The 24,744-nt window shown below is 48.4% G+C and overlaps 1 protein-coding gene across 1 annotated transcript in view; it reads left to right on the forward strand.

The window, feature by feature from the left end:
- The first annotated feature begins 8,777 nt into the window (after window positions 1-8,777).
- lrp2b (low density lipoprotein receptor-related protein 2b) overlaps window positions 8,778-24,744 on the forward strand; it is a 218,375-nt gene continuing 202,408 nt past the window's right edge. The window contains exons 1-2 of the mRNA XM_051936218.1: window positions 8,778-8,862; window positions 16,143-16,259. Of these exons, the coding sequence (XP_051792178.1) occupies window positions 8,778-8,862; window positions 16,143-16,259 (202 nt within the window). The remainder of the gene's footprint in view (window positions 8,863-16,142; window positions 16,260-24,744) is intronic.

Consider the following 24,744-nt stretch of genomic DNA (forward strand, 5'->3'; position numbering starts at 1 on the left):
GAGAGCGTTGTCACACTTCACAACAGCATTTGTTGGATCTTGTCATGGCCAGGATGTCCAATTATGACAGACGAGCCAGCGGCACAGCACATGACTTGTAATTGAGGAGTGTGTCACACTTAACGACTGCACTCGCTGGGTCTCGTCATGTCAAGGGCGTTCAGTTCCATGATTTGGAGTGACACTCGATGACCGATGAAGCCAGCGGCACACCACACGACTTGTAATCGAGGAGCGTGTCACACTTAATGACTGCGGTGATTGGATCTCGTCTCCTTAAGGATGTCCAACTGCCTGACTGGGACTGGCCAGGGATGGCAGGTTACGCCATTGGCTCTCCGCACCAGGGTTGCCAACTCTGATCCTGGAGAGCCGCGGTGGCTGCAGGTTTTCATTCTAACAGTTTCCTTAATCAGTGACTGGCTGTTTCTACTGATTAACTTCACTTAACTGATTTGCTATTTACGACTCTGACCCTTTAAATCCGTGTAACTGAAAAAGAGGTGGCAGACGACCCCAAAAGAGCTCAAGAAATAGTAAAGGAAAAGTTGAGGAGGAAGATGAAGAGAATTGGGAACGGTAAGGACGAGTGAGAAGATCCAGACAAACCCTCCAAACTCGGGTGTCTACGTGTCAAGAAGTTGATCTCACAAAGGTGGAGGGGACCGCACATCGCAGACAGAATTTCCTCCAGCGTCCTGCAAATGTTTGACCCGAGGGACTCGGACGAAGGAAAAATGCTGATTTAATATCTTTAGAAAGAATGCAAATTTTGGAAATTCTGCGTACCGAGTATCGAGCCCTGACTAATCTGCACGATACACCGGACCTCACAACGGATTGAGCGTCAAACTTGTGAATTAACCTTCCCTCCATTATCTGTCCTCTAGCTGAACGTTTGTCTCGACATCCGCCTGTGATGATCATCGGTAACGTCACGTTGGGTAGGTGGAACTGCACGAAATCTGCCGTTTTACTACGTTGGCATGATATTCTACATGCTTATGTTCTCGAGCAGGATGAAGAGAACATCGTTTGCCCGTGAAACTGGCGGCTGATCAAGCTGAAGACGTTCAAACTGGCATTACAACATCCATTGAAGAGTTTACTTCTCTCTATTAAAGATATAAAAAAAAAAAAGCCCCACCATTCATCTGTGGTGTGACCTGAGAGATAAAGATGGCCGTGTGTGCCCATCCTCAATGGGCATGAAGGTGTTTGGCACGGGGCATGTGTGAAACCAAAAGGAAGAGCTCAGATGCCATGCTGGACATTTTGTGCTAGATGAAGGGAATTCCACCGAGATCTTCATAACATAACGGGGGCGCCTGGACGTTCTCACCACAGCAGACGTGAACGTTTTACTAATGGCACAGAGGGCAGCGCCATCGTGATGTGAAGCAGAAATGTTTCAGAGCTACGTCACCACTTTGAGTTCAGAGAGCGCCTGGATGACCTCTGACGGGACTCTGCCACCTTTCAGGATACCCTGGCCTCTTGAACTTTTGCTCGTATGGAGGTCCAGGAGTTGCTGAGCTGTCATTCACCAAAGCCCCACTGCTGGACATTGTCACACTTCTTTGGTCGTTTGACGAGTTCCTACTTCTATGAGCGTCAAGACGAAGAACATCACACGTGTGGCCGATAATACGGTGACACCCGGGACGCGGTTTGCTTTTCGTGAGTGATCTTTACTCGCCATCTTGCCAAACGTTTGTAGACGCCTGAGCATACCACTTGTGTGAGCTTGTTGGACATGCCATTTCAAAACCCTTGGCATTAATATGGCGATCCCTCACCTCCGCCAGCCTCCACTCTTTTCTTTCCAAAAGATTTCAGTGGGATCTGAGGGGTCAGGTCCTGAGACTGGAGGTTGAGGACCTCATTCACATCTCAAAGGGCTTCAATAGGACTGAAGTCAGGGCCCTGTGCAGGCCCCTCAAGTTCCTCCATGTTTTTATGGACCTCGCCTTGTTTATGGGTATGTCTGTGTATGGTGACAAACCCTGCCATCATCCTTCCTCCACCAAACTTGACAGTAGGCAAGAAGGCAGTCCAGAAAGTGGCCTTCTCCTGGCATCCACCAAACCCGGTTTTGTCCACCAGGCAGCCAGAGAGTGCAATGTGCGTCATCACTCGAGACATTGCGTTGACACAGCTCCAGAGTCCAAGGGTGGGCAGCACATTCTTCAACACTTCAGCTGTCGCTTGGCATTGCACGGAGTCATCTCAGGCTTTGCCTCACAAACTCGCTTCGTGAAGCCCCTGATGTGCTGATGAATGCCCAGAGCCAGTCTGGAACTCTGTTGTCGGTGATGCCACCCGCAGAGGACAGGCCTTCATTAGCACTCTGTGGCTGAGCTGCTGTTGCTCCTTGGCACTGCCACTTCACAATAACATAACTTACAGCTGCCCAGAGCAGAGACTTCATGTACAGATTAGGCAAAGGTGGCATCCTAATGACAGTGCCATGATTAAAGTCAACTGAGCTCCTCTTCAGTGTGGCCCACTGTCTCTCAACGGAGACTGATGGCTGCCTGCTTCTGATCTGATGAAACCCCTGAGGTCCACCATCTGGAGGGGAGTCCACATACTGCTGGGCATACTGGGTCATCTTTGAATATGCGTTTCTTTAAGTTGTTACAGATGGCACGTATTGCTCAGATGTGCTCCTTATTGTCTCGTGCCAGTCTTTGCAGGTTCAAAGGTTACTTCATTTTTCTGGAGTTTGTCTGAAAGCTTCTGTTTTGAATTTTTATTGCATCCTTTAGTTCAGAATGACAAAGCTGCCAGAAAAGTGAAGTAGCAGATCAACGAGGCACATTACTCATTGACAAGACGCTCGGACTTTGGACGTCAAGTGAAAGGACGAGCAAAACTTCAGCGCTGCAGACCTTTGCTTTTAACGTTACTCATTTCGATTTGTCTTTACTTCTACAGAATAAAGGTGATCTCTTTATTACTGTAGTCCTCCATGACAGGAGTGTGTTGGGATGGCTCGGGGTAGAAAGGCCAAAGCTTCGAGCTCAGGTGCCTCCAGACACTGAGGGATGGCATTGGAGTGTGACAACGTGTTACATGTGGAGCTGCAAGTGCAAGGAGAAAACGTCACTGGGCTTGGACAACGGGCACCTCAGGACCAGCCTTCTGTGCTATAGTGCCTTTCACATCTATCTATCTATCTATCTACTAGATAGATAGACCGACCGACCTGAAAGGCACTATCTATCTACTATGTAAGGCACATCTACTATATATTGCCTTTCAGGTCTATCTATCTACTATATAGTGCCTTTCAGGTCTATCTATATATTGCCTATCTATATAGTGCCTTTCAGGTCTGTCTATCTATCTACTATATAGTGCCTTTCAGGTTTATCTATCTACTATATAGTGCCTTTCAGGTTGGTCGGTCTATCTATCTACTATATAGTGCCTTTCAGGTCTATCTATATATTGCCTATCTATATAGTGCCTTTCAGGTCTGTCTATCTATCTACTATATAGTGCCTTTCAGGTTTATCTATCTACTATATAGTGCCTTTCAGGTTGGTCGGTCTATCTATCTACTATATAGTGCCTTTCAGGTCTATCTATATATTGCCTTTCAGGTCTATCTATATAGTGCCTTTCAGGTCTATCTATCTATCTATCTATCTATCTATCTACTATATAGTGCCTTTCAGGTTTATCTATGTCTTTTATAGCACCTTCCTTCTGTATAGGCTGAGCCAACATGAAGTACCCCATTTCTGAAGGTCATTGCGGATGGTTGAGGCAGCCGAGTGGGTTGGGGGTCCTTTGATAGGCGATCCCTTGTTGTTTTCAGTCGGCCACATGCCTTGGTCCGGTGCACACTGTTGCTTTCACTGTCGTTCTTCAAAAACCACAAATCCATCATTACTACGCAACACGCCTTCCAAACGCACTTCAGCATTCCTCCTAACGGTGACGTCCCAAATCGGAAAACAATTCTTCAGTGGGTGGCTAAATTCAGACAGACAGGTACAACATTGAAAAGAAAATCTCCATGTCGTCCTCGGACTGTACAAACACCTGAAAACATCCAAGCTGTAAGGGCATCCATTTAGCAATCTGCTAGACGTTCAGCGCGCGTCTGCCTCAGGCATTTTTAAACACGTCTTTGATTTTGCACGAGGACCTTCATTTCCATCCATACAAAATGATGGCAGTGCGGGAACTCACTGGGAGAGCCGTAGAGAGTTGTGTGCAAGCATTCATCAAGATGCCATTGTCATGTGACAACAGTGACGAGGCACGTTTCCATTTCAATGGTTGTGTGAATAAGCAAAACTTTGGTTACTGGGCTGAAACTAACCCTCATGAACTTCATCAGAGACCCCCGCACAGTCAGCGTGTTACAGTTAGGGGCGCCGTTGGGGGATTTGGCATTGCACTTTTTAAGAAGCGGGGGGGGCATCAATGGTCACCGTCACTTCAGAACGTGACATTGAAATGTTAAAGACCTGGAAGAAATGGATGTGGTGGGTGCCTGGAGCGATGGCTCATATGGCCTGCGCGGAGATCCATGCAAGTTTTTCCGGGGACGTTGATTTCCCTGCACTGCGATGTCGGGTGGTCTTCACGTTCGCCTGATCTCGCTCCGTTCAATTTCTTCTACAAACACCGACCTCACAACCTTGAAGCCCCCAAGGATGCCATTCCCCTTGTGATGGCCAAATGAGTCATGTGAGCGTTCAGAAATCGTCTCGCTAATGTCGCCCACCACCTTGAAGGCCCCCTTTTTAAAACACTGCAGAATAAATCAATTTTGTATCCCCTTTCTTGGGTCATATTTCGTCTTGTAGTGTTTTTGTAGAGTAAACGTTTGAAATGTGGTGGCACTTTGTTTTGGCTCACCCTGTATCTCTCATTATAATGATGGCACCAGACGTTGGTGACGTGTCACATGTCAAATGGCACATGAAGTAAACTCATCACTGGACTCTGTACACAGAACCTTACGGATCCCATGAGCCTCACCACCATTTTCCTCGCCGTATTTATTTGCTGATTTGATGGCAAGGCAGTGGTGCAGTTGGCACTCGCGCCAGCGTGGTCCTCTTATAAAGCTACAAGCCCCCCGGTTGTCCATCTCTCATTTAGTCTTTCCTTATGGTCCGATGTGGTCAGCGCTCTAATGAATAAGTAATATGAGGTGACGCTCGTCCTGCCCCCTAAATGGACACGTTTATGGCTCCTTCATTTTTGGACACACACACTTCCCTAATTAAGAGGTTCTCTTCTGGGCCTTAGGGGTCTCGTGCCCCCTGTTTTCTTGTGGACTCGCCCCATCCCAGTTGGCACATTTTGCATTGCGGTTTTATTTTTGCCTTATTCCATTAATCTCGTGTGCCCCCTGCTGGCCAACCCCTCCTGTTCTCGCCCCGTCCTTCTCTTCCATTAGTTTCCTTGGGACGCACGTTAAACTTACTGGCCTGGCGTCGCTCAGATCTGCCCGCTCGCCCCTTTTTTTGTATTACGGGATGATATTTGCAGAGGACTGTCATTTTGCTTTGGATTTTTAAAATGTTAATCGCCACCGCCGTCTTACTTCATCGATGAATTCGTGGATGGATATCGTTGGCTCCCGTTTGTGTTTAATCCACGTCTGCCCCTTTCTCCGTGTGTTTTAACGCCTCTGCATTTACATGGGTGCCACCCGTTTTGTAGTTTGTAATTAATATGTGATAGACGGGCGGGATGCCCACAGAGTTGGAAGGATGGGGGATGGCAACCCCTGTGGGGCACTACTTGACCCCCAAAACATTAGATGGCAGCTTCCCTGCAGTGTAGCGGTGCCCCAGATTCCCACAGGGCACTAATGGGCAGTGCCACCAAAAGAAAATCCGGGCCCCGGTGCATAAAATGTGTGTCTCAGAACGCGGCGACTACGTGACGTACTTGTTTGCCGGGTGATGACTTGCCCCCTCCTCTTCGTCACTTCCCACCGAGCAGGGGATACCCTTGTAGACCACATGACTTCTCCCCCAGGGCGGCCTTCATGAATGTCTCTTACGTCGTAAACTGTTGACCGCTGCCAAGTACCCTGTGACCCACGTGCCTTTTAAATTTTGAAACTAAACAGACTTAAATTTTAATTAAATGAATTAAATAAATCTGCGGAGGGCTGGCGCCCTGCCCGGGGTTTGTTTCCTGCCTTGTGCCCTGTGCTGGCTGGGATTGGCTCCGGCAGACCCTCGTGACCCTGTAGTTTGGATATAGTGGGTTGGATAATAGATAGACATCCATTTTCAAACCCTCTGAATCCGAACACAGGGTCACGGGGGTCTCCTGGAGCCAATCCCAGCCAACACAGGCCACAAGGCAGAAACCAATCCCGGGCAGGGTGCCAACCCACCGCAGGACACACACAAACACACCAAGCACACACACTAGGGCCAATGTAGAATCACCAATCCACCTAACCTGTATGTCTTTGGACTGTGGGAGGAAACCCACGCAGACACGGGGAGAACCCGGTAAGCGAACCCAGGTCCTCAGGTCTCCCAACTGCAAGGCAGCAGCGCTACCCACTGCACCACCGTGCCGCCCCTAAATAAATAAATGTTCAAATTATAATAAAAATTATGGGACACGTAGGGCTTCATAGGCCCCGGAGTGATGTACCGGCTGCACCCCCTGTCTCCTCGGCCCTACTAATGGGACATGGAGTTTAATACCACAGCCCTGCTGGGTAACGTGGGTACCACCAGGGGACGCTGCATAGCCCAGAAGTACTCCCAAGTCATGAGGATGGGAGCCCCAAAGTACTTCTGGGCTGAAGAAAATTCAAGTTCAAGACCCGGGAAGTGGTGACAAGTCACACGGACAGAAGGACAGAAGCACTTCCGGGTCGAGGACCACATTAAGGACTGATGGGAACCCAGGAAGGGAGCCGGGAGGTATGGTGGAGATGAAGAGAGGACTTATTATTATTGTACTTGGCATTTCTCGTGGCTGTGGTGCTTGTGGGCACCTCATGGAAGGAAAAGAAGAAATGAAACTACTTGTTCGTGTTCTGAACCCAGGGGTCAAAGGGGCAACAGCGACCCCTAGCGTCCACACATTTACAGATATCATCCAGAGTTGTATTTGATCTGAGAATTGTTCACAGCGCAAAAGGAGGCAACCCGGAGGGAGGGGGATTTGAAGTTCTGAATGAATCCTTCAGTCATCGTCCCACCCGCTAGATCCTAACTACAGGGTCACGGGGGTCTGCTGGAGCCAATCCCAGCCAGCACAGGACGCAAGGCAGGAACAAACCCCGGGCAGGGTGCCAGCCCACCGCAGGGCACACACCCACACCAAGCACACACTAGGGACAAGTTAGGATCGCCAATGACCCTAACCTGCATGTCTTTGGACTGTGGGAGGAAACCCATGGAGACACGGGGAGAACATGCAAACTCCACACAGGGAATAATAATTCTTTACATTTATATAGCGCCTTTCTCACTACTCAAAGCGCTCTCCATACAGGGAGGACCCGGGAAGTGAACCCACAATCTCCTTACTGTGAGGCAGCAGCGCTACCCACTGCGCCACCTGTGAGGAAGTGAACCCGGGTCTCCTTACTGTGAGGCAGCAGCGCTACCCACTGCGCCACCTGTGAGGAAGCGAACCCGGGTCTCCTTACTGTGAGGCAGCAGCGCTACCCACTGTGCCACCTGTGAGGAAGCGAACCCGGGTCTCCTTACTGTGAGGCAGCAGCGCTACCCACTGTGCCACCTGTGAGGAAGCGAACCCGGGTCTCCTTACTGTGAGGCAGCAGCGCTACCCACTGTGCCACCTGTGAGGAAGCGAACCCGGGTCTCCTTACTGTGAGGCAGCAGCGCTACCCACTGTGCCACCTGTGAGGAAGCGAACCCGGGTCTCCTTACTGTGAGGCAGCAGCGCTACCCACTGTGCCACCTGTGAGGAAGTGAACCCGGGTCTCCTTACTGTGAGGCAGCAGCACTACCCACTGTGCCACCTGTGAGGAAGCGAACCCGGGTCTCCTTACTGTGAGGCAGCAGCGCTACCCACTGTGCCACCTGTGAGGAAGCGAACCCGGGTCTCCTTACTGTGAGGCAGCAGCGCTACCCACTGCGCCACCATGCCACCCATTTCTGAATGAGTCCGTAATGAAATTCTTCATCAAGAACACGAGCCACGGGTTGAAATTTAACGACTGGCTGGCCACACGTGTTGGAAGAGAACCACAGATGCGTGGGAATGAGAGCGGGACTTGGTGGACCTCCACGTCTTGACTTTATGTTACTTTGGACCTGTTGGGCTCAATGGCCTGCCCTCACATTCAGGGGGGGCCACAGCAGGTCACCATCTCCACCTTCATTTCTCCATCTGTCACCGCTGCCCGCCTCGCGCCTAATGCCAAAGGGTAGAAGATGCGGCCCACCACCACCCTGAAAAATCAGACTCCACGAAAATGGCCAGGCGGGTAATGTGAGGATTTTGCAACCCCTGTAACCGAGTTTATTGCTTTTAGTGCCATAGATAACGCAGTTCTACTGTGTCATTTAGGTGTGTGGCGAGCCCTGATGTTGTCCAATGTTTAACCCGCGAATCTTCTTTTTATGAGGTCCAGTAAAGCCGCAGTAATAAACGGGCCCTCGACGCTTTATTAAGATTCCCTGTCAGACAGCAGAGTCAGACCGCCGAGGGACAGGAGACGGTGTAACTTGCAGTGGTCCCATCCAAGTCTGCTTTACTATGAAATCAGAACTGAAATAACTGAGGCGGCGGTGATCACGATGACTGAGTGCCCAGCGATGGCGCAGCGACTTCTCCTCATTTCTTGTGTTCTGCTCCTTTCACAGCGCGGGACATATGGCCAAGGTAAGGCGAATGGTGGGCTCGGGTGTAGGGGCATGAAGAAGACAAACACCATCATTTGTGTCACGGTTTGTTCGTCCCTTGTCCTTCATGTCACTGAGTTTTTACTGTTGACATCCCGGGGGGGTATGTCTGCCATCTTCAGGGTTCCCCGATTTTTTTTTTTTGATTCAGCTCCTCTCTGACCTTATTTGCACTTTGCACCTTCTTTGTCTTTTCTTTTGGTCCGCTGATTATTCCTCCTGTTTGTACGCTGGGACTCTAAACTGGCCATTATGAGAGGTGGGCACACCCTTCATTAAGGGCTCCAGTTCTGCTGCTGACCCTTTGATGCCAAGATAGGCTTTGGTGAGCTGGCACTCGGTGTTTGAATCCAGCAGATTGAGGACAAGGTAGGGTGGGTGGGCATCGACATCCAGAGAGTGTGTGGCTGATAATGGAGAGCACAGCTCCAGGGGGGCTGCCATTGTGTATGTGGGGTCTGCACGCATCCTAATGCATCGCTGATCTCAAATGTGCCAGTTGGGAGACTGGCAAACCCTGAAAAGACCGTCTGGTATGATGATGGTGTGGAGTTCACCTGAAAGGGGGCCTAAACTTTTGCAAATGCCACATTAACTCTTTCATTTTCTTTACTTTTTACAGTTCATCAAATAAATTGTAACTGGGTGCCAACATTTTCATGAAAAAATCGGTTAGTTTGCTGTCAGTGTTGGATCCATCCATCCATCCATTTTCCAACCCGCTGAATCCGAACACAGGGTCACGGGGGTCTGCTGGAGCCAATCCCAGCCAACACAGGGCACAAGGCAGGAACCAATCCCGGGCAGGGTGCCAACCCACCGCAGTATTATATTATATTATATTATATTATATTATATTATATTATCCATCCATCCATCCATTTTCCAACCCGCTGAATCCGAACACAGGGTCACGGGGGTCTGCTGGAGCCAATCCCAGCCAACACAGGGCACAAGGCAGGAACCAATCCCGGGCAGGGTGCCAACCCACCGCAGTATTATATTATATTATATTATATTATATTATATTATATTATATTATATTATCCATCCATCCATTTTCCAACCCGCTGAATCCGAACACAGGGTCACGGGGGTCTGCTGGAGCCAATCCCAGCCGGTTCTATTCAATAAGGGCGCGCACAAAACGGCGAGCTTCAAAAGGGCGACCTCAATTGAGCGCCGAATAAAGGCGCGCGTAAATAAAGGCGAGCTTCAAAAGGATGACCTTCGGAGCGAATTAAATTAATTGTCCTTGATTATGCTAACAGACCGCATCTCGAATATCTACGTGGCATTGCACATAATCTACAGCTTCAAGTGTAACTTGCTTTCGCCTTTTTATACATTCAGTCATTGCCTTAATTGAATTTTCTGTAATTTTGAAAACAACGAAATATAGAGAGCTTTAGAAGTAGTTCGTTAGAAGTTCATGCATTGATTAATTGGATGTTTTAATATTCTTGCTTTCACCTTTTTATACGTTCAATCATTGCCTTTATCTAATAAATTTTCTGTCATTTTGTTGCGTTTGCCTTTATTCCCTGCGCCCAATTGACGTCATCCTTTTGAAGCGCTCCTTTATTTGCGCGCGCCTTTATTCGGCGCTCAATTGACGTCATCCTTTTGAAGGTCGCCTTTATGTGCGCGCCCTTATTGACGGATACCCTTTTGATTGGTTACTGGGTCTGCCAAAAAAAAAAAGAGAAAGATAAATGACATTTTACATCGAAATACACAGCAAAATAAACGTGTTAAATGTGCATCACTGCCCCCCTAATGCGATTCAACCACAAAATGGCAAATCCGGCTGACCAGGTTGTATTTTTTTTTTAACTATACCATCGACTAAAGTGAAAGGTCAGCGTTGTCTCACCACTCGGACCGTTCGCGTAACTTTGTGCCCTCCGCATTGTCTCCGAGTTTGTTGGGCGTTCACATGGGATTTCCAATTCGGATTTCTCAAATGTCCGAGAGACGTCCGCCACCTGAGCGCCGTTCACAATGCAGCAACCGGACGTGAAGTGCAAATATGGGCGTCACACAAGGGGCGCGTCGATCGTACGAATCCTGGCACTGACGATCTGTGCGAGCAACAGAAGAAATAGAAGGAAAGCGCGTAAAGAAACAGGCGGCTGCCGTCCAGATGGCAGCGTCGCAGTGTGTGATGGTGACGTGTGCTAAATCTGCAGGAGTGGACACTCGACTGACCCGACACAGCGGTGGGCACTCGAGCGACGGCGGCTACTCGATTTCTGATGTTTTGGTGTTTGCGGGTTTCTGTTGCACAGAATAACATTTTGTATGGGGGGGACAAAAGACCCCATTCACCAGTAAAACTGTTTGCCGACTCGGTGTGGGTGCATTTCTGAGTATTTGCCACCTGCAGGAGGCGCTATTGAGCGACTTTTAACCCAGCGTGACCCCCAGACTCACCAAAGTTCAACCCAAATAGCAGTTGATACACTGAAGTTGGAGGACACAATGAATTGAAAATGCAAACAGTAAATTCATTTAATCAGAAATCGCTAAACTGTGCCCCCGTTTGGACCCAACTGACCCCAACATCACCTTCCTACCTCGTCACCCCACACCAGACCTCCAGTCAGTCCTTCATCCTGCTATAGCCAGGTGAGCCAATTGTCGTCTGCTCTCCTCTCACAACGCCAAGCCCATCAGGCTGAAGAATTGGAGCTCCTTTTATAAGAGGGGTCCAGGAAGACTTCTGGGGGGCACTGGCCAGCCCCCCCACAGCTGCAGCTGTGTCCCCATAAAAGGTCATAACTGTTGCCAGGTTACAATGGTGGCCTCCCGCTGCTTCTGACAGACCCACAGGGCAGGACCCCAGAATTCATCACAGAGAAAAACCCATCGGCAAAAGTGTCAAGAAAAACGTTAAGAAAAGAGACGAGTAAGACGAGGAGAAGAAGAAGAAACTCGAGGTGACTTGACTTGAGTAACCAAAGGAAGGGAGAACTCGTGGAGCGGAGCGGAGTGGAGACTCGGGGTCTCTACTGGATGGATGGAAGTCAGTGGCAATGGCGTCCCTCAGTCCCTGCCTCTGGTGCTCAAAACGACCCGCTAACCTCGAAAGCTCCCGCCGCGTAATGAACTGCCTGGCAGTGGCTGGATGCGCCTGATAAAGCCGGAGATAACGGAAATGGAGTGGACTTAGCAAATTGGACGTTTATCTAAATGGCCTAATCTCTCAGAGTTAACTGTCTGTGATAAGACAGCCACCCAAGTGCGGCTTCTAGTGACAAGAGTGACAAGTGGCTCTGCAGGGCACGTTCTTAACGAGGCATCCATTTGAGGTCCAATGTGGAGTCAACAGAAGGGGCCACCTTCACCAAGACCTCGCCATACTGGGCAGAATCTGCCAGTGCAGAGCTTGACGAGTACTGAGGTGGCATAAGAGATAAGAGGGGACAATTGTGGGGTTGTGTGCTCAGAGTGCCCACAAGGGGGGGAGCTACCAATGTTTGAGGACAGCTGGCACCCACTTCCCCACTCTTGAATAATGTATACTGGTAGTTAGTGTATTCATACCAGGGTGTACCCACACTGCGGGCCACTTTACCAACCTGGATTCAGAAAGACAATCTTTCTATTCACTGGGCTTTCACACATCAAAAGGGGGGACACTTACAAGGGGGGCACTTCCAGGGGAGGGCACATCCAAAGGGTGGGACACTTTCAAAGGGGGGGCACTTACAAGGGGGGGACATTTACAAGGGTGGGACACAAAGGGGGGCACTTCCAAGGGAGGACACTTCCAATGGGGGGGGGGCATTTACAAGGGGGGGGCACATCCAAAGGGGGATACATCAAGAGGGGGAACACAAAGGGAGGGCACTTCCAAAGGAGGGTCCCACGACCCCCCCATCATTTCTTTAGTGTACCCCCCCTCCCATTCTGTCTTCAGTGTAGTCTGTTTATATCAGGCCACTTTCAGACTAGCAGAGGGGGACCCCCCCTCTCCCATCAAACCCCCCTCCCCAACGCTTCACTGCACAACTAGGGGGGTACCACCTGTGGAAGATAATTATGAATACAGACCCCCCCCCCCCCCCCATCCCCATCCTGATTTAAGCAGTAAACACAGGCAGGAGGAGGCGCCAATCGTTATTCTTTATCTAAATCTCCACAGAGGTGACAAGTGCATTACATGTGAGCCACAAGACACAAAGAGCTGAGTGTCCTCTGCGCTTTATTTCTACAATCCACTGATGAGGTCACAACTCAAAAAAGGAATTTATTACATAATCAGAAAACTTTTAACATGACTGGGTACACCCTGCTGGTAGCGGGACAGGGCAGATGTTAATACCTTAAATCAAGGGGCGCCAACTCCAGTCCTGGAGGACCACCGTGGCTGCAGGTTTTCATTCTAACCCTTTCCTGAATGAGTGACCAGTTTCTGTTGTTAACGTCTTTTGAACTCATTTTAATTGACTCGCTCTTGAAGACTCGGACCCCTTAATTGCTTTTTTCTTTAATTAGCAGCCAAACAAAAACGAGATACAAAATTTGCCAAAACAACTGGTGTCCATCATACAATATCTGAAAATAAAGAAAGGTGAAGGTCTCAGAATGTTGATCTGCTCAGGTCCCCAGTGCTCTTAGCAAACAGAAAATCCACAATGTCGGACGTGTCTGCTGTTACACAAGGAGAGCGGCGACAAGCCAAGGATTAAAGAGCGAGTTTAATTAACGACAAGACACGGGGGGCTGATTGAGCAGCTGGTTGGAGTGAAACAGGTTGGAGTTTGAGGCCCTAACTTAGGTGGTCTTCTCTCAGCTCCCTCACTTCACATTTCATTTTTGTTTGGGTGCCACTTAAGGAAAGAAATGAAGCAACTCAGAGAAACGAGGAAGACATTCAGGGGAACAAATCTTAAAAAAGCAAATCAATTAAAATGAATTCACAAGAAGTTAATTAGCAGCAAAAACAAGTCACTCATTAAGAAAAGGGTTAGAATGAAAAGCTGCAGCCACGGTGGTCCTCCTTTAGGTTTAAAGTGGGGGCCCCCCGGTCGTGCGGTTCCTGGACGCTGCGTGAGGCGGGTGTTTCCTCGCTGAAGTGCCCAGGTGAGGAATCGTCCGCATCCGTAATAAATAGGCGGAAGGGGAGAGCAGCATTGGGGAAGAGAGCGGACGAGGGGTCAGCGTGGTCAGGGGTCCCAGATGGAGCGAGTGATCGGCACTCATGGGACAGGAGGCTTGTGATTTGGAAAAGTCCGTCCTAGGGATCTGACTTGGAGTGCGAGAAGGAAGACGGGAGGACAACCGACCCAGGCAGCCATGACGGGGGGTCTGTCCTGCTGAATACCCCTTGGGTGAACTGGAGAGACTGGGAAGGAGCAGAGCTTGGCTGGTGTGATCTCGTTTTTAAACATCTAGGATTTTTCACCTTTCTAATTTATTATTTATTTATTCCATAACGTTTGAAGCGCTGCACTCTTTGTTTGAACACTTTGAAATCAAAGCACTCTTGCCCTTTTTTTTTTTTTTTTTGCACCATCCAGTTGCTTCATGGTTGATGTCTTCACTGATCAGCTCGTCCGGTGACATTACCAATGGTGTCGGGTTCGAGAGCTCCCCAGAAGCCAGATGGGAGCCTGGAGCAGAACCCACAGTGTCACAGATCCAAATAAAGAGCTTTGTGCGCCCCTTTCTTCTCGTGGCCGATGACCTTCAGTTCCGTGGGCCGTCCCCTTTGGTGTCCTTGTGGCTGTCACTGCGGTCCTGACTTTCCGCTTTGATTCGTCTCCTGCAGGCTGATTGTATCTGGGCAGCCACTGGACTAGCAGCACAGGGAGGGGGATGCAGGGACCCCTGATGTTTCCATCCAAACTGCTAATCTGGTCTTTTTGTTGAATTGGTCTTATTGGTGTATCCAGTGAGCCCACCCGTCCTCCTCAATCTGCTATACATGTTGTGAAATAAATGGCTGGACACACGACGAAGCTCTGGGGCAGCCACCCGTGTCGTTTCTCGGGCTGCAAAAGGCTTTGAGTCGAGTACCAGGTGTACAGGTGTGAGTCCAAAGTGGAACTGGTTAGACAGGAAGGATGAGGGGTTTATATAGTCTGTTCTCAGGAAGTGATGTCATCGGGCCCGGGACAGGAAGTGACGTTATTGGGCGGAGACAGAAAGTGACGTCATCGGGGCCGAGACAGGAAGTGACGTCATCGGGGCCAGGACAGGAAGTGACATCCTCGGGGCCAGGACAGGAAGTAATGTCATCAGGCTGAGACAGAAAGTGACGTCATCGGGGCCAGGACAGGAAGTGACATCCTCAGGGCCGGGACAGGAGGTGATGTCATCAGGCTGAGACAGAAAGTGACGTCATCAGGCTGAGACAGAAAGTGACGTCATCAGGCTGAGACAGAAAGTGACGTCATCGGGGCCAGGACAGGAAGTGATGTCATCGGGATGAGACAGAAAGTGACGTCATCGGGGCCAGGACAGGAAGTGACGTCATCAGGCTGAGACAGAAAGTGACGTCATCGGGCCCGGGACAGGAAGTGACGTCATTGGGCTGAGACAGAAAGTGATGTCATCGGGGCCAGGACAGGAAGTGACATCCTTGGGGCCGGGACAGGAAGTGACATCATCAGGGCCAGGACATATTTGGTCTGCTGAGAGAGGTTTAGCACAAGCCGCTGCCCCCAGGCCTGGCGTGGGGTATCCGTTTTCTGGTCCCTTCGGTTGACTCCCAGCATGTTAAAGGGAGCTCGACGCCCCAAGCAGGACTGTGTGATGTTATATTTGTGCATCAACAGGTTCAAAACCCAACAAGGACTTTAATCATCAAATCAAAGGAAATGAACATCCAGGTACTGGACCCAAGGGAGGTGTGTGACACCAACCTTCATACCATTGTGACGGTGACACCACACGGTTGGATGCCTCTGATCGTCACAGTGTGGCAACCGTCCACAAAATGGCTGGCCCATAAACGGCACGGCGGAAAAGCAAAACTAACAAATGAAGAATGAGATCGGATGCCTGAAAACAAATGTGAAACTGAAAATAAAATCTAGAATAAGAATCTCCGTAGTTCAGAAATCCACGGTGTACGTAAGCAGAAGAAAACAGACAAGAAGTTACGTGAAGTCCTAAGTCGAGCAGAACTGAGACTCCTCGGCAGGGCGTGGGCAGCGCGGGTATCACAGGGGCTTCGTCAAATCTGGGTGCGGCACGTGCTCGAGACTTTAACGGAGAGGCTCACTTCAATTTTCTTTTCTTCCACAGATGGTCAGACGTGTGCCAGCAACCAGTTCACCTGCAGGGAGGGTCAGTGCATCCCAGCGCCGTACCAGTGTGACCGCATCCAGGACTGCAAGGACGGCTCCGACGAGACGGGGTGCAGTGAGTGTCCGCCTTCCCGGGGTCGTGGGATCTGTTTAGTTGGCATCGTGCCCACTCAACATTCAGGCCGAGCCGTCTGCCCACAACTCATTCAGTGCTTGAAGTGGGCACAGGAAGCAGAGGGGGTGATGGTGCAAAGAACTTGGTCAGAATCGGGTGATGTTAAGAGTGGTGTCCAGAGTTGGGGCAGCTGCTGTCTTTGATACATTGAAATGATTTGGATAGGAATTGAAGTAACAAGCTGGTGTGGAATCCGAGGGCACTGCAGCTGCCCCAATGCCGACACGACGGGCACCGACCGAAGTGCAGCCCGACACGAGGCTTTATTATTTCAGTGGCAAATGCTTCTCAATCGTTTCCCACCTGCAGTGCGCAGTACACAGCCCAGTAAGACACAGTCCCCAGCACACACAGTACTTGGTCTTCCTTCTCTCTCTCTGTCTCCTTCCACCTTCACTCCTCCTGGCAAGCTTCCTCCCGACTCTGCCTCCCAGCTGGCTCCTTTTAATCCACACTCGGGAGAACTCCAGGTGGCTCATTAAGGAGGTCTGGAATTACTCCCAGATGTGGCAGAAACCCAAATACCAACCAATACCAAGTCTCACATAGTCCTGTGGGACTCCGAGGGGCCGTTACACCCCAGAGGGGCTGCCACATAGCAGTTCGGGGGAGATAGTGCCCATCATAAGTCATCTCCCCCTGTTCTTCCATTACAGTGGCATCCCGGTCAGGTAAAGGCGCCAGCCACCGTCCATCATGTTGGTTAAGTTGGCAGATCATTTCACATCTGTTGAATCATCACAGAGTGTGGTCTGCAAAGTATGATAAATGTTGGGGAAACAATCAGGTCACCCCGTTTTAAATAAGAAAAAAAGCTTTTAACGAAAACAGAGTCAAATAAGGGGCCACTGCCACCATCTTATAGTCTTTCATGTCTGGTTTGGATCTCCGTTTCTGTCGAGTGTCAGTCTGGAATGGGATTCCACCTTCTGTGAGTGCCTTGATGATAGTCCTTGGATTGGAAGGTGGCGGAGTCAAAGGCCCTCACTAGGGTGTCCCCTTTGTACTGTGGGATCAGTAAGAGACAATAACATTAGCCACAGCGCCCCCTCTTGTCCCGGGGTGGAACTGCTTACCAAGGAGGAAGATCTACAGACATGCATTTGTGTGACAAGAGGAACTTGGACATCAGACAGGCTTGGGCAGATTACATTTAATATCAGTAAATGTAAATGTGAGGTTTGAATACACAATGGGGGGGGGGGGGGTCCTAAAAATTGACAGTCCACCTTATAAGAAGTAATTAGGAGTCATAGTGAACTCGACTTCCTGATAGAAGCCATTAAGAAGGCTAACAGACTGTCAGGTAATATAGCGCCTTGACGTGTGGAGTACAAGTACCAGGAGGTTCTGGTCAAGCTTTATAACACACTGGTGAGGTCTCATCTGGAGTCCTGGGTGCAGTTTGGGTGTCCAGGCTACAAAATGGACATAGTAGCACAAGAGAAGGTCCAGAGAAGAGCGAAGAGGCTGAGTCCAGGGCTACAGGGGATGAGTTATGAGGAAAGATTAAAAGAGCTGAGCCTAATGTTTGTATTAAGTTGAGGTCTGAAAATCAAAAATACACCTTATGAGAAGGACTTAGGAGTTGTAGTGGACTCTAAGCTATCAGCTGTCAGACAAGCCATTAAGAAGGCTAACAGAATGTCAGGTTATATAGTGCCTTGATATGTGGAGTACAAGTCACAGGAGGTTCTGCTGAAGCTTTATAACACACTGGTGAAGCCTCATCTGGAGTCCTGGGTGCAGTTTTGGTCTCCAGGGCACAAAAATAATAATAATAATTATAGTTCTTTACATTCATATAGCGCTTCTCTCACTACTCACTATTTATGAATTTCCCCTTGGGATTAATAAAGTAGGGTGGCACGGTAGCGCAGTGGTAGCACTGCTGCCTCGCAGCTAGGAGACCCGGGTTCGCTTCCTGGGTCCTCCCTGCGTGGAGTTTGCATGTTCTCCCCGTGTCTGCGTGGGTTTCCTCCCACAGTCCAAAGACATGCAGGTTAAGTGGATTGGTGATTCTAAATTGGCCCTAGTGTGTGGGTGTGTGTGTGTGTGTCCTGTGGTGGGTTGGCACCCTGCCCGGGATTGGTTCCTGCCTTGTGCCCTGTGTTGGCTAGGATTGGCTCCAGCAGACCCCCGTGACCCTGTGTTTGGATTCAGCGGGTTGGAAAAATGGATGGATTAATAAAGTATATCTATCTATCTATCTATCTATCTATCTATCTATCTATCTATCTATCTATCTATCTATCTATCTATCTATCTATCTATCTATCTATCTATCTATTATATAGTGCCTTTCACATCTATCTATCTATCAAAGTGCTTCAGTGAGTGGGGAGCCATTTCAACCCCCACTAATGCATAGCACCCACCAGGCAGCCATTGTGCTGAGAGAGATATCCAATTAGAGTCAGGGTACGATTAGGGGGCCATAGTGACAATTAAGCTTGGACATTGGGATACCCCCTACTCTTTAGGAAGGAAGCCCAGGGATCTTTCATGACCACAGAGTCAGGACCTTGGTTTTATGTGTCATCTGAAGGATGATGCCATTTTTACAGCCCAGTGTCCCCATTACTGCACATTTAGGGGCATTGGGATTCACACTCAGACCACAGGGTAAGCGCCCCCTACTGGCCTCACCAACACCCTCTTCCAGCAGCAACCTGAGCTTTTTTCTAGATGGCCTCCCATCCAAGTAGTGGCTGGGCCTGGACTTGCTTAACTTCAGGTAGATGAGCTCCTCTGAAGGGCAGAGGAACAGACTGTCAGGTTATATAGCACCTTGATGTGTGGAGTACAAGTCACAAGTCTGCTCAAGCTTTATAACACACTGGTGAGGCCTCATCTGGAGTCCTGTGTGCAGTTGTGGTCTTCATAAAGACATAGCAGCACTAGAGGAGGTCCAGAGAAAAGCGACGAGGCTGATTCAGGGCTACAGGAGATGAGTTATGAGGGAAGATTAAAAAAGCTGAGCCTTTACAAGAGATGAAGAGCAGACCTGACTGAAGTGTTTAACATGATGAAGAGGAATTAGTCCAGTGGATTGAGACGGTGACTTTAAAATGAGGTCATCAAGAACATGGGGACACAGCTGGAAACTCGTTAAGGTGAAATTTCACACAAACATTAGGAAATTTATGTTCACACACACAGACACTTGGAGTAAGTGACCAAGTAGTGAGGTGGACAGTAGGACTCCAGGGACCTTCAAAACTCAACCTGATGTTGTTTTGGAGGAAATGAGTGGACAGGACCGACGAGCTTTACTGGCCTGAATTGCCGTCCTCATCTGAATCTTTCTAACGTTCTAAAGGTCTCAGGTGCTCATCAGTTCCCTGTCCCGATGTGTGTGTGTGTGTGTTCTGGCACTGAACCCCAAGGCTTTGTGAAATAATTTACATCTATCGGGGTGCTTTTGGACCTCCATTTTCTGAAATCTGAGTACCCGCAGTTCTTTTATTCCACTTCATCCACTGGCTGTAACAGCAGGCATTAGTGTCTTCTCCATATCGACTGGCCTGTCATTTAGCACAGTCGTGACAAACCCTTTCACACAACAGAAGTGTCGTTTGACGCAGCACCAGCGACGTTTGCTTTGGAGAAGGAGCAGCATGAAGCTCGTCCAACTTCTGGATCACAGCTGAGCAATTGATAAAGCTTACTGGTAAAATGCTGCGAGTCTGCAAACTGCTGAACAATTAAACCTGCTGATGGCCTTTTAGTTTATTCGTATTTACACTTTGCATTTTTATTGTCATGTTTCTTTCTTAGTTTTATTGGTGTGACTTATAATGTTTTGTGAGAATAGGATTCTGAAATATTTTTCACTGTTTTCCCTGGCGCTCTCCTTCTCTCTCTCTCTCAGTCTCATTCTGCCTGGGCCGGCTGTCTCTGCTGAGGGATCTCTCGCTGTTCCTGTGTTGTTGTGCTCTGATGGCTCTCAAGTCTCGTCTTCAGCTGTGACATTGCATGAGGGTGGCAGGGTATGCTAGGACTGGACATGCGCTCAAAAGGGTATCGGCATTTCGGGAGTTTTGGTAAACGTTGGCTTTCTTCTCAAACTTCCCTTGTAACTCGCCGTTGGAGATGTTGTCACAAATCCATTTTGTAGGCTTGACGAAATGAAACCACTTACTACCATGTGATCACTGGAGGGTCCGGACCCCCCCCAACCCACATCCCGATTGGGATGTTCATGGCAGTGTGCAGTGTGGTACGATGGCGCAGCATGCTGGGGAGGCTGGAGTACAAAGGGGATGGCTTCAGTTTGGAGTTATCCGTTCCAACAGTACATTGTATACTCTGTCTGCCTCTTTTTGCCATTAATTGTCTTCAGTGCTGCTTGTGTGTTTTCTGTTTCCCCCTCTGTGCCCATTTGTGTTGCAACTCCATCACCAGACAACACCAAACCAGGTGAGGCCTTCACAAATATCCACCGAAAAAACAGGCCAGAATCCTAACTGGCCTGCCCCAAAATAGGTCTCACTCTTGAGGAGCCTGACTTAGGAAACTGGGAGGCTTTGGCCTACAAGGCCCCAGACAAAGAGGAATTGACAAAAACATTGCAGTATTTCAAAATACATCAAGAATATCCATCCATCCATCCATTATCCAACCCGCTGAATCCGAACACAGGGTCACGGGGGTCTGCCGGAGCCAATCCCAGCCAACACAGGGCACAAGGCAGGAACCAATCCCGGGCAGGGTGCCAACCCACCGCAGATCAAGAATATCATAAAATATCAATAAATAACAAGAGGGAGAGCCTTACAACTCAGCCTGGAAGTCCTACAGGGAATCTTTCTAAATAATAATTTAATGGACAACAAAAAGAATTAGGAAAAGTCTCAAAAAAGAAGGCGAGAGCCCTGATTGGTCTCCAGTTCTCAGGTGTTGGTGGTACATAGGGGGTCCGGCTTCAGAAGGGTTAGTGGGAGAGGTGCAGGAGTCTTCCCTTTTCTTGTTCTACCCGTCTTGTACTTTTGGTCTTTTATATAATCCTCTGGCTGAGCAAATTCTTCATCCCATCATCATCATAGTGGGACCTCCAAGCAGGTCCCAGTCCTTCATGGCGTGGGTTTCACACAGTGGTGGAATTCTGCTCCACGGTGACCTGATGGCGTCTCGCCCTTTCTGCACATCCCAAGGGCATCCAGGTGTGGTGACTGTGAAGGCCACTGATGGACGCTCAAGTCCCTGTCATGCTTTGTGACGTGGTGTATCCTCACTTGAAGATGGGTCAGTTGTCAATGGGAGAGGAGGGTGCCCATTGTTAGGACCGATACTCTGAGAGACCCCATGGCATTTACATGAAGACTGAGTGCCATTAAGGGGCCCAAAGTGTGCCAAGACCCGTTCTGCCACTGCCACCAGTCTGGATGGCTGGTCATGTGAATGGATTCATGTTACTCTGCCTCAGCAGAAATTGAGATCCATCAGACCAGGCCACGTTTCTCCTGTCATTAACTGTCCAGCTTTGGTGGACCTGTGCCCACCATAACCTCAACTTCCTGCTCCTGGCAGGAGTGGAACCCGACGTGCTCTCCTGCTGTTGTCGCCCATCCTTCTCACATTCGACGTGTTGTACATTCGGAGACCTCCCCATTGTGACACAGAGGGGTCATCTAAGTTACCGTAGCCTCTCTGGTCATCTCCTCTGACCTTTCGTCCACAGGACTGCCACTCACTGGGTGTTTTTTGTACCATTCTGAGTGCACTCTGGAGACTGTGGTGTGTGACGCCTCCAGGAGACCAGCAGTTACTGAAACACTCAGACCGTCATTGAGGTCACATTTTGTCTCCATTTTGATGTTTGGTGTGAACAGTAACTGAAGCTCCTGACCCGCGTCTGCATGCCATGTGATTGGCTGATTAGACAACTGCATGGATTAGCAGGTGTACCAGTGTTCCTAATAATTTGGACAGTGTGTGTGTGTGTGTGTGTGTCTTTATATACGGCATTTCTAAGTTACTCATCATGTCAGATCCCATTCCTGGGTTTTTGCTGTTATCCTCCCCCTTCTTTCATTCCCTCGCACTTCTTTCTGTTTTGTGTATTATCTGCGCCCTCCCAGACGACTCCAAAGCTTTGACGTTACCTTCTAGATTCTCTGAGCTTCCCTCGGTGCGCCCAGGTGGGTCCCATCCAAGGGTTCAAGCCCAGCACCCCCCCCCCCACTGCCTACACTTACACTGTATTCACACAGGCCTGTTTTACTGGAGTGCTGATCCCAAAATGCCAAAGTGTTGCAGGCGCGGCGAAGCTCCTCGGAGTGCGGCCAAGCCCATAGTGCTGAGTCGGCTCGTAACTCTTTATGACCGTCGTTACGTTATAAACCGCTAAGTGCCTCCGTTTATGTGGCATCATTAAAAAACGTATAAAAGTTTGAAAGGAATTTGCCCGCGTTCAAGAGAAATGAGCGACCCCAGAACTTTGAATTTATTGGAAGTCTTTAAAATGTCATAACGTAGCTTGATAACCGCGTCCCTTCACGTGCTTTTCTACATTAAAAGATTCACCGAGCGGAAGATGGCAATTAAACTCAACCAAATGATGTGTCATGGATGGCAATAGAGGAGCCAAGTTCAGTGGTGAGGTGCCAGCTGTCCACAACACACACACACACACACCTCAGCCTGGCATCCGGACTTGGAGTCACGTGGGACCCCTGGGGGCTTCCAGCTGATTTCATAACCCTCGGTCACGACGACCCATTTCAATGTCCAACCTCAGAGCTGAGGCGGTGCAGAAGGTGAGGATTTATAGCTCTTTGTGGCACGTCACACAAGTTCTCACACTTTATTCTGATGCGCTCTCTCAAAATGTCCCCCGTGCCGTGTCCCCGTCCTATTAATACACAGACACCCCGTGGACCCTCACTACACAGCTGCGTTCTGTTCACAACAAGCAGGGTGAGTTTTGAAGGTCCCTACAGTCCCTCCTGTCATGGAATAGAAGTCCAAAAAGCTCATACATCTCAAAAAATGTGCACTCTGGAGCAGCAGGGGCTCTTCAAGGACCACTCTGCATCTGGCTGCCATTGCTCCTTCTCTCCATTCTGACCAGTCTTCCCATAACATGATGATGCTGTCCCCACCACGCTGCAATTTACAGATGGCATTAGGAAGGTGAGGAGACGTGTCTGGTTGGAGTTCTTCCCAAAGACTTCCATTTCTGTTTCATCAAACCAGAATCTTTTTAAATGCTGTTTGCCAAACTCCAAGCTGGCTTTCAGTTGCCTTTTACTAAACTAGGGCTTCCATCTCACGGCTCTACCATAGACGGCTGATTGATGGAGTGCTGGTGAGATGGACATCCCACCTCAGCAGACGCCTTCTGGAACTTGGCTCAAGTGCACATTGGATTCACGGCCACCACCTTCACCAAAGCCCTGCTTGAACAGCCAACTCGAAGAAGAGTCCTGGTGGTTCCAAACTGCTATTAGATAGATAGAGTGAAAGGCACTATATAATAGATAGATGGATAGATGTGTAAGGCAGTATATAACAGATAGATAGATAGATAGATAGATAGATAGACAGATAGATAGATAGATAGATAGATAGATAGATAGATAGATAGATAGATAGATAGATAGATAGATAGATAGATAGAGTGTAAGGCACTATATAATAGATAGATAGATAGATAGATAGATGTGTAAGGCACTATATAATAGATAAATAGATAGATAGATAGATAGATAGAGTGAAAGGCACTATATAATAGATAGATAGATAGATAGATAGATAGATAGATAGATAGATAGATAGATAGATAGATAGATGTGTAAGGCACTATATAATAGACAGATAGATAGATGTGTAAGGCAGTATATAACAGATAGATAGATACATAGATAGAGTGAAAGGCACTATATAATAGATAGATAGATAGATAAGTGAAAGGCACTATATAATAGATAGATAGATAGATAGATAGATAGATAGATAGATAGATAGATAGATAGATAGATAGATAGATAGATGAGTGAAAGGCACTATATAATAGATAGATAAATAGAGTGAAAGGCACTATATAATAGATAGATGTGTAAGGCAGTATATAACAGATAGATAGAGTGAAAGGCACTATATAATAGATAGATAGATAGAGTAAAAGGCACTATATAATAGACAGATAGATAAATAAGTGAAAGGCACTATATAATAGATAGATAAATAGAGTGAAAGGCACGATATAATAGATAGATAGATAGATAGATAGATAGATAGATAGATAGATAGAGTGAAAGGCACTATATAATAGATAGATAAATAGAGTGAAAGGCACTATATAATAGATAGATAGATGTGTAATGCACTATATAATAGATAGATAGATAGATAAGTGAAAGGCACTATATAATACATAGATAGATAGATGAGTGAAAGGCACTATATAATAGATAGATAA

Source organism: Erpetoichthys calabaricus, chromosome 14 (assembly GCF_900747795.2).
Source record: "Erpetoichthys calabaricus chromosome 14, fErpCal1.3, whole genome shotgun sequence".
NCBI classification, from domain to species: Eukaryota; Metazoa; Chordata; class Cladistia; order Polypteriformes; family Polypteridae; genus Erpetoichthys; species Erpetoichthys calabaricus.